General features: G+C 42.3%; 1 protein-coding gene across 1 annotated transcript in view; it reads left to right on the forward strand.

The window, feature by feature from the left end:
* Positions 1 to 17,220, forward strand: part of ttc3 (tetratricopeptide repeat domain 3) — a 58,879-nt gene that overhangs the window by 10,778 nt on the left and 30,881 nt on the right. The window contains exons 11-25 of the mRNA XM_015021684.1: positions 6,942 to 6,996; positions 7,168 to 7,324; positions 7,512 to 7,536; positions 7,613 to 7,697; positions 9,409 to 9,439; positions 10,071 to 10,128; positions 11,228 to 11,291; positions 11,370 to 11,522; positions 13,219 to 13,299; positions 14,385 to 14,494; positions 14,892 to 15,018; positions 15,091 to 15,213; positions 15,286 to 15,387; positions 15,460 to 15,552; positions 15,625 to 15,689. Of these exons, the coding sequence (XP_014877170.1) occupies positions 6,942 to 6,996; positions 7,168 to 7,324; positions 7,512 to 7,536; positions 7,613 to 7,697; positions 9,409 to 9,439; positions 10,071 to 10,128; positions 11,228 to 11,291; positions 11,370 to 11,522; positions 13,219 to 13,299; positions 14,385 to 14,494; positions 14,892 to 15,018; positions 15,091 to 15,213; positions 15,286 to 15,387; positions 15,460 to 15,552; positions 15,625 to 15,689 (1,329 nt within the window). The remainder of the gene's footprint in view (positions 1 to 6,941; positions 6,997 to 7,167; positions 7,325 to 7,511; positions 7,537 to 7,612; positions 7,698 to 9,408; positions 9,440 to 10,070; positions 10,129 to 11,227; positions 11,292 to 11,369; positions 11,523 to 13,218; positions 13,300 to 14,384; positions 14,495 to 14,891; positions 15,019 to 15,090; positions 15,214 to 15,285; positions 15,388 to 15,459; positions 15,553 to 15,624; positions 15,690 to 17,220) is intronic.

Genomic DNA, 17,220 nt, shown 5'->3' on the forward strand with positions numbered 1-17,220 from the left:
GTGTGGTTTTCAGCCACATGGGCACAAAATAATGGCTACCAGTCCAGTTAACCAATTTTAAAACCAGACATTAATCAATGCTTTACTAGAATCTACCTGTGATGCATGTGGCTAGAGTCAGCGTAAAGTCCTGACTGAATGAAAATCATTATAACCTTTTTATGTCCCGTTAACGAAGAACAGCTGAAAACTTACCGGGTTTATCAGCTGCGGCAGCAATTTGGCTCCAACTCCTCTCCTTGTCATTTCTATATTCTTTGCAGGAAATGTTGAATAAACATTAATGTTGTTTCCACATATCATCTCCGATGTTGGGATTCCCCTCCGTAATTTCCCCTCAGAAAGCAGGAGGAGAATCCGGCTTTCTGATTGGCTACCTGTCACATTCAGCGTTAAACTCCCAGTCGGGGAAAAACCCTGATTTAGATCGGAGCGGCCGCGACGATCTACATCACACTGCAGGATGATCGGTTACGAAATCAGCAGCGACAATCTTGGATCGGCCAACGATCTAAGATTGTTATAAGGGAAAATGGGGGCAGAACATGGTGTAGTGTGAACTACTGCATTAGGTGGTCGGATGTGCCCATTAAATCTAGTGATACTGAAGGGCAGTACAGTATACAGACTTCATAATCTGCACTAGTATTTATTTCCACTTTGGCTTCATGTTGTTTAGTTTTTATTTAAGTACGTTTTTTGATAATGGAGACTGAGAATCCATTTTATTTTTGGTTGTTTTGTTTATTTAATCAGTTCCAGTGTTATGTGTTCTTTAGAAAATAAAGATGAAAAAATAAAAATAAAAAATTTAAAAAAAAAAAGCCAGAGGGCTGCACAGTGGTGCAGTTCGTAGAGCTGTTGCCTTGCAGCAAGAAGGTTCTGGGTTTTATTCCCAGCCTGCGGTCTTTCTGCATGGAGTCTGCATGTTCTCCCTGTGCATGGTGGGTTCTCTCCGGGTTCTTCGGCTTCCTCCCACAGTCCAAAAACATGACTGTCAGGTTAATTGGTTTCTATAAATTCTTCTTAGGTGTGAGTGTGTCTGTGCATGGTTATTTGTCCTCTCTGTCTCTGTGTTGCCCTGCGACAGATTGGTGACCTTTCCAGGGTGACCCCGCCTCTCGGGGAACGTTAGCTGGAGAGGCAGCAGCATCTCCTGACCTCACTAAGGGACAAGGGTGTTAGAGAATGGATGGACGACGAAAAGCCACTTGCACACTTGAGCAAATTCAATTACTCAAAAACTTAATGTAGTAGGGGGAACAAACTTGACACAGAGAGTCTGTGGGAGGGGCCCCACATGCCCTCCAAGTTTGGTGGGTGTGGCATATTCCCTTCACATACAGTAGCTGCCATTTACCCCATTTATTTGAAAAATTGCTCACTCAAAATAACTGAAAAAGTATAAGTGCTCATTAGATCAAACTTAGAGTGTATACTCCCTCCAGCCCTCTGCAGGTGCCCACCATGTTTGGTGGCCCTAGCCCACTCCCTTCATATATGTGCCACAGACTCCCATTAATTTTCTAGCCTAGTCAAAGTCTATATAGGAACGTCCTATCAAGCTGGGATATAACCCTAACCTCAAAGGCCTCTCTGTTTGTGATTTCTGCTTCTATTCAACCGTATGTCTCCATTTCTTTTGAACATGTATTGTTTTGCTTCATTAACTATCCAACAGCTGAAAAAACATTTTTATATTATTAATCTTATATACTTAGCCAAATGGCACATGCATAAATGCTGTTACACTAATAAAAAAACACTTCTTTCCATTTTTGCCAATGAGGTCAAACATATATCAAAACTATTGGAAATTCCACCAATACTAAAGCTATTAAAATTTGCACTTTATGTTCTCTTTAATGTATTTATGTAATACTAGGCTGATGTACTGCCTCAATTTTTGTTGCCCCCTGGCGGTCATTTGTCACACTTTATGCTGTTTTTGTAATATGTATTTTGTATCTCAATCAAAATGGTAAACAAACAGAAAAAGACAGATGAATCCATGTGCATGCTGGAGGAGAGAGAGGGCGGAGGGTTAGTGAAAGGGTTTTAAGGCACTCCCCCTCCTGGCAGCTCCATGCATAGCATCATAAAACAACATGGAACGATACACTTTGAAAATATATACAAATCCATGAAAACAGAAATTAAAAATACTTCTACAAATAGATGGGCTGTGATTGGTCTTATAGTGTATTACAATAACATTATATCATGCACATTCTTGTAATATAATAAAATTTGTAATTTGTTATAAAATAAATGTGTTTTTATTATGAATATATCGGTCTGTTTCATTTGATTAGGTATTGATCTGGTTTGGGCTTCTTTGGAGAGTTCCATTTTCAATGACAGTCCTATGCTGCCATCTAGTGGAGGGTTAGGAATATAGGATGAAACCCACTTGTACATTAGAGCAAACAAAATAAACAAAAAATGGTAGGGGGGACAATCTTGGCACAGAGAATGTGTGTAAGGGGCGTCACATACCCTCCAAGTTTTGTCGGTGTGGCTCCTTCCCTTGACACAGCTGCCATTGACCTTCATTCATTTGAAGAATTGCTCACTCAAAACAACTCCAAAATTATAAGTGCTCTTTTGACCAAACTTGGTTTTCTATGCTCCCTCCAACCCTCTGCAGGTGCCCACCACGTTTGGTGGTCTGAGCTAAAGACTCCTATTAATTTTTCTGCCTAGTCAGTCTGGCTATGAATGTCCTATAGAGCTGTTTTTTAACCCTATCCTTAGTGGCCTCTTACTTCAATTTAGCCAGATTTTATTCAATTTTTATTTGTTTTTGAACTCTGTTTTGGAAATAAATCACACTTCACTTTTAAAATGCCATCTCTGAGCCTCTGTTGGATGAAGGATTTGCTGCTCTAAAGACTGGACTTTGGTTTTAAGCGTCTACTCTTAACTATGTTTTATTTGATTTGATTTGTCTTCAAACTCAGTTTTTAAGACAGAAATCACAGCTCAGATTCAAATCTAATCTCTGAGCTTCTGCTATGTGCCAAAAATGTTTGTAAATGCCATTCTGAACATCAGAAATGGCCTTTAAAATTTCTGCATTTCAGCATTTCCCAGAATGCATTGCATAGTGGGGCTTCAAATTGTAGCTTTAAGTTCAACTGTTTTTGCTGCAAACCTTAACAAACCATATACTGTTGCGATCAGAATGAGCTCAGCTGTTGAACTGGATGACTTAGAATGAATTTGGAAACCTCTAGAAAATCGGTACCATGACTCAGAATGGAGTGCATTTTGTTGAACTGGTGCCTGCTGATCATAGAAGCACATCCCCTGGTGGCAGTTTTGGGTAAGTTAATGTGGTCATATACCCTTTTTGGATCACATAATACTGATCATTCTAGAGGTCTTGCGGTGTATGATGGCACTAGAATGACTTTTTACTCATACTGGGGTGATGAATACCAGCAGGTGCCTGGAGACCTGGAAGGCAGCAGCTTGCAGTGGCTGGTCCATGTTCTCCTTTCTTGGGAGGATGGCTTGGTGGTGTCACTTTGCTATGGCTGCTTTTGTTCATTCCTCTTGGTGGCATGGGGAGCGGTAGCAACATGGAGATCTGCTGGTGCACAGTTCATGTTGGCTAGCTTGGTAAAGGTGAGTCAGTACCCCACCAAGCAGACCCACTCAACCCAGACCAAAAGAGAATCAACGGAGAACGCTTCTGCTTCCTGGGCATGCTAGTTCCACCTTGCGGTGTTAACGGATAGCGTGTTTTTGAAACCAGGGGCGCGGTATGTATCAGCCTTCCCAGGTTCCGCCTATAGGAACAGCACGTGGGAAAGGTGACTCTAGGACTCAGGAGTCTTAAATGCAGTCCAGTCTTCTATGAGGAATAGCCTCAGACACACAACATGCACACCAACTGGTATTCTGTCTTCAATCTTAGAGTTCCACTCCTAACTGCAAAAGGAATTAATGTTAATTTCAGGAAATCTTCGGCTTAAAGGTCTGCTAAACAGCCGTAACCTCCTAAGACCTGAAGTCTTGTATTATTAAATCCTTTGATTTTTGCAATAATTAGCTCCCAATTAGCCAAAATATAAAATTCGTTTTACATGATGTAGTTGAGAAAAATTATGTCCACATGAGGACACTCAATTTAAATTGCAGACAACATCCTCACAATTGATTAATTAAATCCAAAACCTTTAGTTTCTCTTCACATTAGTATCATTTCTGAGTTCAGAAACGAAATGATACACAGTAGTGACTGTTTCAGCAATGTGTCCCATTCAAAGTACTACTGATAGGTATGGGAAGACATAAGTCCCTAAAGTAAAATCCCTCAAAGTAAATTGCATTGCTGCTGTTCTAAACAGTTAATTTCAATTTCTGAAAATGTTATGGCACTTGAAACATTTAATTCAATCTTAATCTACTTCAAATTATTTTCCCTTTATGGGATCATGCTTACAGTAATCTGTAAACAGCTTTGTAACAATTGTAATCTGCCTGTAAGCAGAGCACCGTGCAAATAAAACTGCACTCAATTTATTTTTATGTGCTCTTTGTTGGATTTTATTTTTTGTGTTGGGTTTATTTCTCTAGCGAGTCTCCATGTTGTCCTTTCCTCACCTTTATTGTTCCCAGGTGTGTCTCATTCCCTGATAATCCCCTCTTTATTTAAACCCACCTGTGCTTTGTCGTCAGGTCTTTGTCTAAGTTGTAGTTCCAGTCTGTCCATGTATCACATGTTTCTTGTTAGCCAGTGCTAACAGTGTGAGAGCTTTACTGTTAGCTCAATTGTGCTGCCTGTGTTTATGAACCATTTTGGATAGCTTTTTCATTAAAATCAATTTTTTTCATCTCAAGCGGGTCCCACGACATCTTCCTCACTGCACCTCAATCCAATTCATGACACTTGTATTCTGCATTGCCTTTTGCTGCCTTTGGCATATCGGCATTAGCCGTTCCATGGACTGAGGCATGGAGCAATGCCTTCACTTGGTGCTTTATCCATTGGAGTAAAATGTCTGGGTCCAATTCCCACTCTGTTAAGTCAGTTATCGTCAAGCTAAGTCGAGGCAGTTTTGCATGGAAGTAGGCAAAATTGTCTCGACTTAGCAAGACATGGTTCTTGGTGTGCCACACAGAGGTCTTTACACTACAATGGCCAGCTATTGGCCAAAGCCAAATCTGTAATTGGTACCCTCAAAGTCCATTTCTTGCCATTTGTGTGGTCACAACTCATAAGGTCAGTTACATCAATCTTGGAGTTTTATATATGGACAATAATTGGTTGTGAGATGTGGCACTTATTTCAGTTTGACATCTTTGTTAGGTGTCTTCTGGCTCTCTTGCATGAACAGTAGACATCATTTGTAGTGGCACATTACAATACCATTTCACCAAGTAAATATATCAATACTTTGTGTAACTTGGGCTGTGGAAGCTCCTCCAACTCTTTTCATAGCTTTAGTTGGTAGCTTCATCAAACTGATTCTTATTACACTAATAATCTACATCTATTTTATCCTAATGCATTCCTCACATTTGGTAGATGTTAAGATCCAATCTCAGTAAACTTGCTGCAGAGTCTCAGACAGATGACCCATCACCAACCCTTCCAAACTCAGATTCTAGATCTTCAACCTTTGGGAATCTTACCCATTTAATCCCAGTAACCCATCTCTTTTCACAGAAACTAGTGCTCTGGAAAAAAATCCCTGTTAAAATCTTTGTAGATTTATCTATGAAACTTGCTGTAGCTGTTCTACAAGAGCAAACTACTAAAACCATCCCAAAATCTAATTTCATTCTCACATATTTTGATATTTAGAATACCCTAAACTAATTCTGTGTTTATAACTGGACATTATTGTAAATAGTTTAATTATGATAGTTTTAATTCTAGCTTTAACTTTAGTGCATGTTGAAATATTAGACTGATCCTGATTTTATTGAATAGGCCTCAATTTAGTAGTGATTGGTAGATGAGGCGTCATGTATCGTTTTGACCCATAGCAAAGCTGTGTCAATGTTGTCACTGAATACTGACATCTGCTGGACATTAAACGTAGTGATTTGATGACCTAGTCCATACAATAAGATTTAAGTCTTTGTATTATTGAATATTATATATTCTATTATGTCATATCCAGTTAAAATTTAAATATTTGATATACAGTCAATAAAAAATGTCAACATGTACCATAAAGTGAAAATTTAANTTCCCCTCAAAAAGCACGGAGGAGAATCCACGCTTTCTGATTGGCTACCTGTCACATTCAACGGGCTGCATTGACGCTTCCAGTCGGGGGAAATCCCTGATTTAGATCGGAGCGGCCACGACGATCTACATCACACTGCAGGATGATCGGTTACGAAATCACCAGCGACAATCTTACATCGGCCAACGATCTAAGATTGTCGTAAGGAGAAAATAGAAAATACACAAAAAATCGTGTAGTGTGAACTAATGCATTAGGTAGTCGGATGTGCCCATTAAATCTGGTGATTACTGAAGACCAATACAGGATACAGACTTCATAATCTGCACTCTTTTGGTTGAATGCACTATTTATTGTTTAGTTTTTATTCAAGTACATTTTTTTTTGTTAATGGAGACTGAGAATCCATTTTATTTTTGTTTTTGGTTGTTTTGTTTAGTTTATCAGTTCCAGTGTTATTCTTTTAAAAATAAAGTCTATCTATGGCAGGAAATCACATGCATTATTAGTCATTTCCATTAAATCAGTGTCAAAAGGTCTTGAAACAATATTATTGTTTATCACAATAATTTTTTAGACAATTAATCGCTCAGCAAAATTTGTTATCGTGACAGGCCCTATCTTCATGTAATAAAAACTCTCTAACCTTTATCTTAAGTTTAAAAGTTAAACTTCGTATAAATAGACAGAAATGTGTATATTTTTTATTTAATATTGTTTTTCCTGTTGCAGAAAAGCAGCAGGAGATGGAAAACGTGCCGTTCTCATCGACCCGCTCTGGGCAAAGGTACGGTCCGGCTGCTCTAATAGCTGCCTAGGGTTTCCTAATTAATAATTCTTATTATTTAAATATGCTTTAATATGTTTTGGATGTTTTTTGGCGATGTTTTATCGGTTGAATTCCTGATTTTTTTTGTGTGTGTGACATTTTGCTGGACTTTGCTGCCTCCCCCTACAGGGCCATTACCGGTACTGCGAGGCTCTGTTCTTCCTCGGGGCCATGGACCTGGCGTTGGAGGCCAACAGCACCGCCCGGTGGCTGTGCAGAGAAAACCCGGAGGGACTCAGAGATCTGGACCAGCAGTTCTTGAAGTTCAGGCCGGAGCCGCTGCCTGGTACTGATCCAACTCGTTTCCATCAGCTGGGAGTTATGGGCCCAAACCAGAAGTGGCTTTTTATTCCAGCCTTTATTTGTGTTTTATTGTTTGATTGGTGAATGGCAGCAGGAAGTGAGTCAGCTCCTGCCTGCTATTGCTTCCTGTTTGTGAAAGTGAAACTCACACTGCTCTGTCTTCCCTCCAGCTGAGCTGCCGCAGAGGCCTCAAAGGTTAGTCTGTTTGCCTTTTTACTGACACGGTGATAATAATCAGTCGTTAACTGGGCTTGTTTTTAACGCACCGCAGCTTTAAGGTTGGGCTGGTGAAGAAAATCCCTCAGTCGACAAAAACAGGCGGTAAAAACAATCCGACCAGGAGCTCAGCTGCGAAGGTGAGTCACATTTGTTTTGCTTTTACAGCCTCAGGTTCATTTTGTGTTTTAGCTGTAAACTCAGTTTTCCTTCAGTTTTTAAATATTTCTCATTTTCTCTTAATCAGTTCCTGTTTTTTCTGTTGTTTTTTTTTATCTCTATATTTTTATTGCCTGATAATTGAAGTAAGCACCAGGTTTTCCTTCCAGCATCTTTGAATAAAAATTGAGAAAAGAGTTAAAAAAATGGATGCTGTGAAATGCAGAAAAGAGATTTTCTGAACCTATTCAAAGTGGAAAGCTGATTATTTTAGTTATCAATTTATTGAATTAAAAAACTGTGAATCTTTATACAGAATTAGAGATACATTAAGATTCAAATAACTAAATAATTAAATTAATTTTTTAATAAGAAAATAAGCATTTAAAATGCAACAACATGGCAGTATTTTTCTTCCGCTTGTTTTAACAGTTTTTTCCCACCATTTTTAATTTGTAATCAATTAGTTTCATAATTAATGGATTACTAAATTCGTTTGATTATTTCAATAAACGATTAAGCCAGTTAATCGTTTTGGGTCTGTGATCTGTGTTCGTCTCCATGAGTTTTTGGTTTTATTCTGAGCAGCGTGAAAAATCAGGAAGACGATTTTCACCCTTAAATGATTAAGTTTTCGATAGAAATCCGTCTTTACTGTCCAGGAGTTTAGCGCCGCCACTGATGTTCAAAGGCTCGATTCAAAGTTTGCAGCAGTCGCTGACTTCCTGTCTGAACGCAGGAAGTTGGCCGACCTGAAGCATTCAGCTGGCAGACGCTGATTATTGAACTTTTCTTTTGGGTTAAAGACTTCATGAATATTTAAGCTAGATTTTGTTAAGAAAATAAATTTAGAATATGCTAGTTTTAAAACTTAACATGTCTTGATTGAAATAGCCTAATTGTGGTTTTCAGATTAATAACTTATTCTGCCCTATTGACCTGTATGTTACCTGTAGTTACTCAGATTGTTTGCTAAGATCTTTTTGAAAGTGCCTTTTGTCTGTCTGGGAAACAATCAGGAGAAGTTCCAGCTTCACACTGATCTGTGAAAAGCCGTGAAACAGCAGGAGTTCAGGCCAGTGGAGGAGAAGCTCTGCTTCCACTTTGTTTAGACAAAGGGGACAAATGGCTTTTGATCTTGGAAACAAATTGCAGGGCGTTTCTAACTTTAGAGAGGGTCAGAGACAGCTCCTGGTTGGATGAGCAAAGATACGCCTTATTTGAATAAATTAAAAGACAAGAATGCGCCTTTACTACAAAAATTTGTGCACGTGAGGAACAAATCAGATTTGCTCTTGCAATTCTCCAAAGACGTCTTTGCACATCTTTGCTTTTCTTTCTTTCTTCTTCTTTTCCATTTGTCTCAGGTAAATGAATGTATGTCTCTGTTCTGCAGTTTCTGTTGTAATTTCATACGTTGTCTTCTATTGGATTAAACTCTAACTCTGTGACGTCACTCATTGTTGTTTTCTGTGTGGCTACACGCGGCCCGCCAGGAGAACCTGGGATCCTTTAGACTGAGCCAGAGATTTTTCCCAAACATATACTAAAAATCTTCAACAATTTTAAAATGTGAAACAAGCGGAGGTTGTTTTCACATCAGCTGTTCTCTGTTTTAGTCAGGACTGCTGAGTGTTTGTTTTATTTTATCTGGCTGTAATTCATGTTGATCATATTAATTTGTGTTTTTAGGTCATCGAGACGAAAACGGACAAAAAGACAGGTTAGTTTGTTTTCCAGTTTAAATAATTTGGTGTTGAATTTATTCCATGTTATTAAATATTCACTTTAATACTAAAGATCCACCTGTTTAATTTTAAACCCAAGAACAGAAAGTTTGATATTTCCTCTTTTGGGCTCCAGCTGGGGAATTTAATCAGAGGAAAATACTAATCGTTTATCTGAACTCTGATGGAAACCCAAAATTCTGCTTTTCAGAACATCACATCAGCCCAAATAATCATTTTAATGCAGAAAGCTCATCCTGATGCTGAATGCATGGTTCCAAACACCCGGCTCCCTCCTCACCAGAGTCCGTCGGCGACTGTCGGCGGTCCATCTTTGATTTGGGCCAAAAATACTTTAATCATCCAAACGACTGAATGTCTGAACTCTGATTTTAATTCTTGTGTGTAAAATTAGAAATATACATTTTTCTGAATCAAAATGAATTCAAACCAGCCTTACTTTTAGAACCGTTGCCTTGACAACCGTTTTCCTCTGTGATTGGTCGGCGGTGTTCTCGTCCTCGTTCACCAACCGGACCCGAGGGAACATGGATGTGTTTTACATGTTGCATATTTTGCTGAGAGTTTTAATGACAGTCTGTGTTTTAATCTCTTGGATCTCTGAAGTGCCGTCCGACCCGGAGGGACGACTCAAAGACCCCAAAACGTCCAGAAGGTCAGTGAGGTCACATGCCGTCCGTTTGATTTGCTCATCAGTCTTCCTCCTGTTCAGTGAAAATCTTCGTAAAGATGGTTCCTTCCCTGTACACACAGAACGATGTCAGAGAACAAAACCGGCTTCTTTCTTTGACTAGACCATATGTAATTTTAGCACAGGGTTATATTTGGGGGTGAGGGTTACATCTAGGGCTGACTGACAAGTTTCCTATGGAGCCTAGAAAATCAGAAACGGACCCTAACCCTTCCTTCCTCCATCTCTAGAAAGCTCATTCTGCAAAGCATAGCGGTGGCGTATTATGTAGAGGGTTAGTACCCTGTACTATATGTAGTACCCTGTACCATATGGTACCCTGTAGTGTCCTGTGATACCCTGTAGTGTCCTGTGATACCCTGTAGTGTCCTGTGGTACCCTGCGGTACCCTGTGGTACCCTGTGGTACCCTGCAGTACCCTGTGGTACCCTGCAGTACCCTGTGGTGCCCTGCAGTACCCTGTGGTACCCTTCAGTACCCTGTGGTACCCTGCAGTACCCTGTGGTACCCTGCAGTACCCTGCAGTACCCTGTGGTACCCTGCGGTACCCTGTAGTGTCCTGTGATACCCTTCAGTACCCTGTAGTGCCCTGTGATACCCTGTAGTGCCCTGTGATACCCTGCAGTACCCTGTGATACCCTGCAGTACCCTGTGGTACCCTGCAGTACCCTGTGGTACCCTGCAGTACCCTGCGGTACCCTGCAGTACCCTGTGGCACCCTGCGGTACCCTGTAGTGTCCTGTGATACCCTGCAGTACCCTGTAGTGTCCTGTGATACCCTGCAGTACCCTGTAGTGTCCTGTGATACCTAGCAGTACCCTGTAGTACCCTACAGTACCCTGTGATACCCTGCAGTACCCTGTGATACCCTGTAGTGTCCTGTGATACCCTGCAAGTACCCTGTCGTACCCTGTAGTTTCCTGTGATACCCTGCAGTACCCTGTAGTGTCCTGTGATACCCTGTAGTGTCCTGTGATACCCTGCAGTACCCTGCAGAACCCTGTAGTACCCTGCAGTACCCTGTCGTACCCTGTGGTGCTGATGGTCTTTGGAAACTCTGCTCTGTCTGCAGTGAGCGCGACGACCTCAGTGGCTCTAGGAACAAGTCAAAGAGCCAAAGCGAGACGCAGGAAGCGGTGAGTCTTTCCTTCTGTCAGCTCCTTTAATCATCCCGGGTTTCTCTGTCTCTGACCCGCTTCATTTGGGTCCATCAGAACCAGAAGATGGCCGACAGCAAAGCAGATTTATGTAAGGAGCTGCGGTTTCTGGTGCACGAGGCTCATAGCGCACTGTCGGACCTGCGCAGCCGCAACGCAGAGCAGGCCTTCAGCCAGGCACTGGGGCTGCTGGAGGCCGCCACGCCCAAGGTAAGAAACTACTGAACGTCTGGGACAAACTACTGAATGTCTGGTAACGCTCAGTTTATCTGTAAGGGAAGTAGGTGCATCAACTATTCCAGGGGTGGGCTATCCTGGTCCTGGAGGGCTGGAGTCCTGCAACTCTTAGACGTCTCCCTGGTCCAACACACTTGAATCCAACAGATGAATCTCCTCCTCATTGCAGTCAGTTTCTCCAAAGTCCTGCTAACAACCTCATTATTTGTCTCAGGTGTGTTGAAGTAGAGATGCATCTAAAGTTGCAGGAGACCTTCCAGGCCTGGAGCTGCCCACCCCTGAACTAGTCGATTCTTTACTCTGCAATGACTTTTTTGGGGCCAGTCCACTAGTCGCATTCACGTGATGAAACTGATTTTTCCAAGAAAATGAAAGTGAGCTAGGGGAGTTCCTCAGACAGCTCAAGTTGTATAAAAATGTAAATAATTTACCACAGAGAAACTGAAAATTCCAGCAAAGGCTACCGGAATAGGGTTGAATAGCGTTTCTTAGTGCAGTGGTTTGCATGGCGGCGCAGTGGTTAGCGGCGCAGTGGTTAGCATGGCGGCGCAGTGGTTAGCATGGCTGTGCCGTGGTTAGCATGGCTGTGCCGTGGTTAGCATGGCGGCGCAGTGGTTAGCATGGCGGCGCAGTGGTTACATGGCTGTGCCGTGGTTAGCATGGCGGCGCAGTGGCTATAGCATGGCGGCGCAGTGGTTGGCATGGCTGTGCAGCGGCTAGCGCGGCGCCCCCCATAGACAGACTGTAGACCGGGTATCTGGAGCCCGACTCCCGTCCTCTGTTCGCTGGGCCCAGGCCTCTCTCCCCTCTCTGCCCCCTTCCTGTCGGATTGCTGTCAAATAAAGGCAACTAGTGCCAAAAACATTTTACTAAAAGTTTACCGGAGTAATGTGGGGCAACGCGGCATGATGATCAGCGTCGCTCTGCGTGTTGAAGCTTCCAACCTGGCAGCTTTACGCTCTTCTAAAATACGTCTAACGTCTGGAAACAAAGTCCAAGCTTCACTCTGAGGGTCTGATAGAGGCGATCTCTGCCGCCGTCTGCATGTGGGTTCAGAGAGCCGCTGCTGATGGGCGGAGCATCGGGAAGCGGCGCTGGGTTCAGCTGTAACCAAACGGGATCCGGTCATGATTAGTCTGGTTGGTGATGTTCCACTGTGGTCAGTGGGAGAATTTGACTGATACGTTTTTTTTAACCTGTTCACTCCCGTTAATTAGTTGACGATTATTTGAATTAGGGATGAAACGATTCCTTGAATGATTCGAGTTCCTCGATTATTAAAATTCCTTGAGGAAAATCATCTGCCTGGAAGCTTCGTTAAATGATGTTTTAATATTTAGCGCGCCGTGTTCCGGCCGGGTCGTTATTTGTGCTGCACAGAGCTCTGACTTCGCCTGAGTTGTTGACGAAAGCCAAGTGTCAGCAGCATAACGTCCAGTTTTCAAGTTCGGTCTGGGAGGATTTTATTGCTTAATGATGATGCCGGGTTTTCATCGTTTTTCGGGGACCAATAATCATCCTTAGAATGACTCGATTAATCGTAAGAATAATCGATAGATTACTCGATTACTAAAATATTTGTTTACAACAGCCCTAATTTGATTTATTGATTAATTGCGACTAATCTGTTTCAGTGCCTACTTGATGCGTCTGATTGCTTGTTTCTCAGAAACTGGGACTTTCCTCCCTGGATGTTCTGCTGCTGCTGTTCGGTCGAGCGTCGGCCTTGATAGAAATCGGACAGCCTGAGGTGAGTCGCCCACAGAAACGCGATTTGGATCATATTTCATCAAGATGTCTTTAAATCATCATAAATTAAAAACAGCCAACCTGATGAAATGGACGCGGGAGAAAGAAGCCGTCCAGAAAACGATCAGCTTGTGTTGAATTAAGCAGCCAGACATTAATGCCTGACTGGAACCAGTCTGGCAACTCGAAGTAGACAAAAACCGCACATCTACAGAACAGCTTGGAAACAAAATCACTGAAGTCCATCAGGCTGCAAAGGCTTACAGTGAATTTCTAGTTATTATAACTCTAAACTCTAATTTGTCACCATAAATGCCCGAGTTGTTTTTTTCAGAAACATTCAATTCAGAAATGTTAAATTTCATCGTAACTCGTATCATCCGAGCATCTCCAAAGAGTCGTGCTGCAGTAGCAGTCAGTGCAGGGGATTTGAAGCGGCTTCTGACTGAAGACTGTTTAAACTAGTGACGCTCCGATCAGGGTTTCTGCTGCCGATACCGATCATCCATGAGGCCGATCTCTGCCCATCACCTGGAATGGCTGTTAATTTTTTGCTTTAGGCATAAATGATACTATATTATCTGGCAATAAATTGACCTAATTTAGACATAACAGACATTTTAACAAACATCTAAAATCTTTTTAAGTTCCCTGCTGCAGCTCCAAGCAGCTGCTCGCTGTAAGAGTTCACTGTTGATGCACTGTGTCGTGCTTCTCCCACGCGGCAGCCATGTTGTTTCCTGCTGAAACTCGCAAACATCCCGTTCACTCAGAGTTAAAGTTCCTCACTACAGGATTTGTTGCTGCGCAGTGAGAAGGAAACAGGAGATACAGGTGATCGTTTGTGATTGGCAACAAGAGACAGCGATCGATCACCGATCATACGCTTTTTCACAGAAATCGGCCAATTATGATCGGCGGCCGATCGATCGCCACACCTCTAGTTTGAAGGTTCTCCGACTTCGCAGCATCGAGAACCAGAAGGAATAAAATCCGATCAGAGCGACGGCAGCCTCAGAGGGCATGTCTTTGCTCTCTGTTCTGTTGTGTGCTTATAAACCGTTTACTTTATGATTGTTGCTGCAGGAACTGGCAGAAACAGACAAACTCCTAGAGAGGATGAAATCGTTTGAAGAGCGAACGTTCCAGTGCCTGGTTTATTACGCCATTGGCAGAGTGTTTCTACGAGAAAACCGGTACGTTTGTTGTACAAAATTTACCTTTTGCAGTTTTGTTCCTAAATTTTAGTTTCTGTTTCAAAAAAAGACACCCAGCTGATTTCTGGCAATAAGTTGCTATTTTTGGTGCTTGGAAAACGTGTTCTGATAAATTGCATTTGACCGGCACAACCCTGTTGCCTAGCAACCCAGCTGATCTCCAGCATTTGGTCAGCTGGTTTTCCTGCTGTACAATGGCTGCTGGAAAAGACAAAAGTTTAGTTGTTGCTGCTTTCTGGTTGGTTGTGCAGGCAGCTCCACTAACTGAAATCCGATTTTCAGTTAGTGGTGATCAGGTTTTGTCTAGGCCGTTCCAGGAAGTGTCTCCTGTGTCCTCGTTTCTTGCTCTCCAGCTGTGTCTCCTCCTGTTTTTCAGGTTTAAAGTTGCCATGCAGCAGTTTTCAGATTCGCTGCAGATGGTGAAGAATCAAATTACGCCAGGTAAACTCACCTGGCCTTTAACCAAAGAGATTGTTAAAGAAACACAAGCAGACAGATTCAAGGTTGGTGCGTCCTGAATGATCTGGAATGTGTAACGGTGAGGAAAGTCCTGAATCATCCCATCTGTGTTCCAGGAGATGCTTGAGAAATCGATAGAGTTGTGTAGATTTCCCCCCGCCCCTGACGCTGTCTGTCGTCTTGAAAAATGTCTTTGCCCTCTAAAAGCTGAGATCTATTTCACTGACCCAGATTTCAAGGTAAGCAGCAGCTCATTTCTGTGGTTGGGAGCGAAACGCACTGAGTTTTGAACGAGAAGATTGTCGTTTCAGGGCTACATTCAGATATGCTGCTGTCAGAGCTGCAAGGTTGAATTTCACATCAGCTGCTGGAAGAGCCTAAAGTCGACCAAATTCAGTGAAAAGAATGAAAAGGTTTGCTTTTCATTCCTCTTTCCTGCAGATTTGGTTCCCCGACATGGAGATAAATGCATATTTGTGTCGCAGGATGTCCTGAATGAGGCGTGTTTGACTCCCGACTGTCTGGGTAAAATCTGCTCTATACGAATCTTCGGTCCCACAGGTTTGGTGAAATGTAAGGTGAGAAAACGACCAGTGGAGCGTCGCTGCGAACGGCCGGTCAGAGCTGACCGCTTTGCTTTGTGCTTTCAGTTTGAAACAACGATCACGAAACCGGAGCTGCCGAAGAAACCCCGAGTTAACCAGAAAGCCACCAGGTGAGGAAGCTGAAGTCCAATGAGTTCTCAGAAAACCAGAGAAGTGATTATAAAATGGCTCTAATACTTTCTTCAAAGAAGATACCGTATTTTCTGGACCATAAGACACACTGGATTATAAGGCGCACTCTCAATTACGGCGTCCATTTCTGTATTTAATCCATACATAAGGAATGTAAGGTGCATGCTAAAACTTACAGTCAAAAAAAAAAAAAGGTAACGAAAACAAAACAGTAAGGTTAGTTGAACTTTATTCGACTGTGTAACAATACACTCACGTTATTTTTTATTCTTCTTCCACAAATCCATCAAAGTCCTCCTCTTCTTATCTGAGTTGAACAGCATGTTTCGCCATCAAACATGCCAGGTTCCCTCTCATCATCATCGGAGTCGGACTCGTTTCCAGGTGGCTGTTCAGCAGCGATGCAGCTTTAGTGAAGCTCAGACAGTTAAGGCCGATGCATCAGCCCAGGCATCCACCATCCATCCACACATGGAGGCGTAACTCGCCCGGCGCCGCCTCCCGTCTCAGTAAACTGTGTTCAGTCTGTCGTCCATCGCTCCCACGCCGCTCCCAACTTCTGTTTGAACGGCCTGTTTACACCGATGTCCAGCGCTGGGAGTTCTTCTGTTAATCCTCCCGGCACGACGGCAAACTCCGAATCAGTTTGCTTCGCTTCCTTTTCCACAGTAGCAGTGAGACGGGCGCGCATGGAGTCGCAGATGAACAGGGACGGTGATGCGTGGAAAAACCGATCTGGTTTTTACCGAGGCTATGCTGCAGAACTCGGACAACAATCACTGATTGGTTTATCGCTGCTGCCGTCCGAACTGTACACTTTACTTCTCTGTGTCAGGGACAGATTTTGGAATTCAGTGCACATATAAGGCGCAACGGATTATAAGCCACAACCCCAAAGTTAAAAACCCCCCAAAAAAACAGTAAACACACATATAAGCCTCAGATTTCTCTGCTGCTCCAGGTTTTCCACAGCGATGCAGCAGCAGCAGGGGGGGGACAGCCAACATTTGAGTCATAACAGGTCAATTGAATATCACATTTATTATGGTTGAAAAAGAAAAAGTTGCCAAGTTTAGATTTAACTGAACTGATTACGGTAGTTTCTGAACGGTAACTGTAACAGTGCTGATCCTTCGTGTTGCTACTAGCATGAGCTAAATGAAAATGGGCGCTTTCTTCTTCTTCTTCAGATTTCAACAGCAGCTTGCATCCATTATTGTTGCACTACTGCCATCTACTGGACCCTAATATCTGTACCTCAAATTCTCATAATGATCCCAGTATTTAAAAAAACGAAAAATTTTCTTTTTCCCCTCAATGCTGTTTAACTGATCAGCAACATTCTCAAATTTCAATTCCCTATTAAAACCTAATTACGTTTTAATGGCGCTTTCTTCTTTTATTTCCAATTTTGACTTCCTGCTAAAGAGCCCCCTGGTGGTTGAACAAAAATTCACATATAAGCGGCTTTTAGTCCGGAAAATACGGTATATGAAAAAAATCTGAATG

The sequence above is a fragment of the Poecilia latipinna genome, unplaced genomic scaffold, assembly GCF_001443285.1.
Source record: "Poecilia latipinna isolate Pla-1442-1.1 unplaced genomic scaffold, P_latipinna-1.0 Scaffold2829, whole genome shotgun sequence".
In the NCBI taxonomy this organism is placed as follows: Eukaryota; Metazoa; Chordata; class Actinopteri; order Cyprinodontiformes; family Poeciliidae; genus Poecilia; species Poecilia latipinna.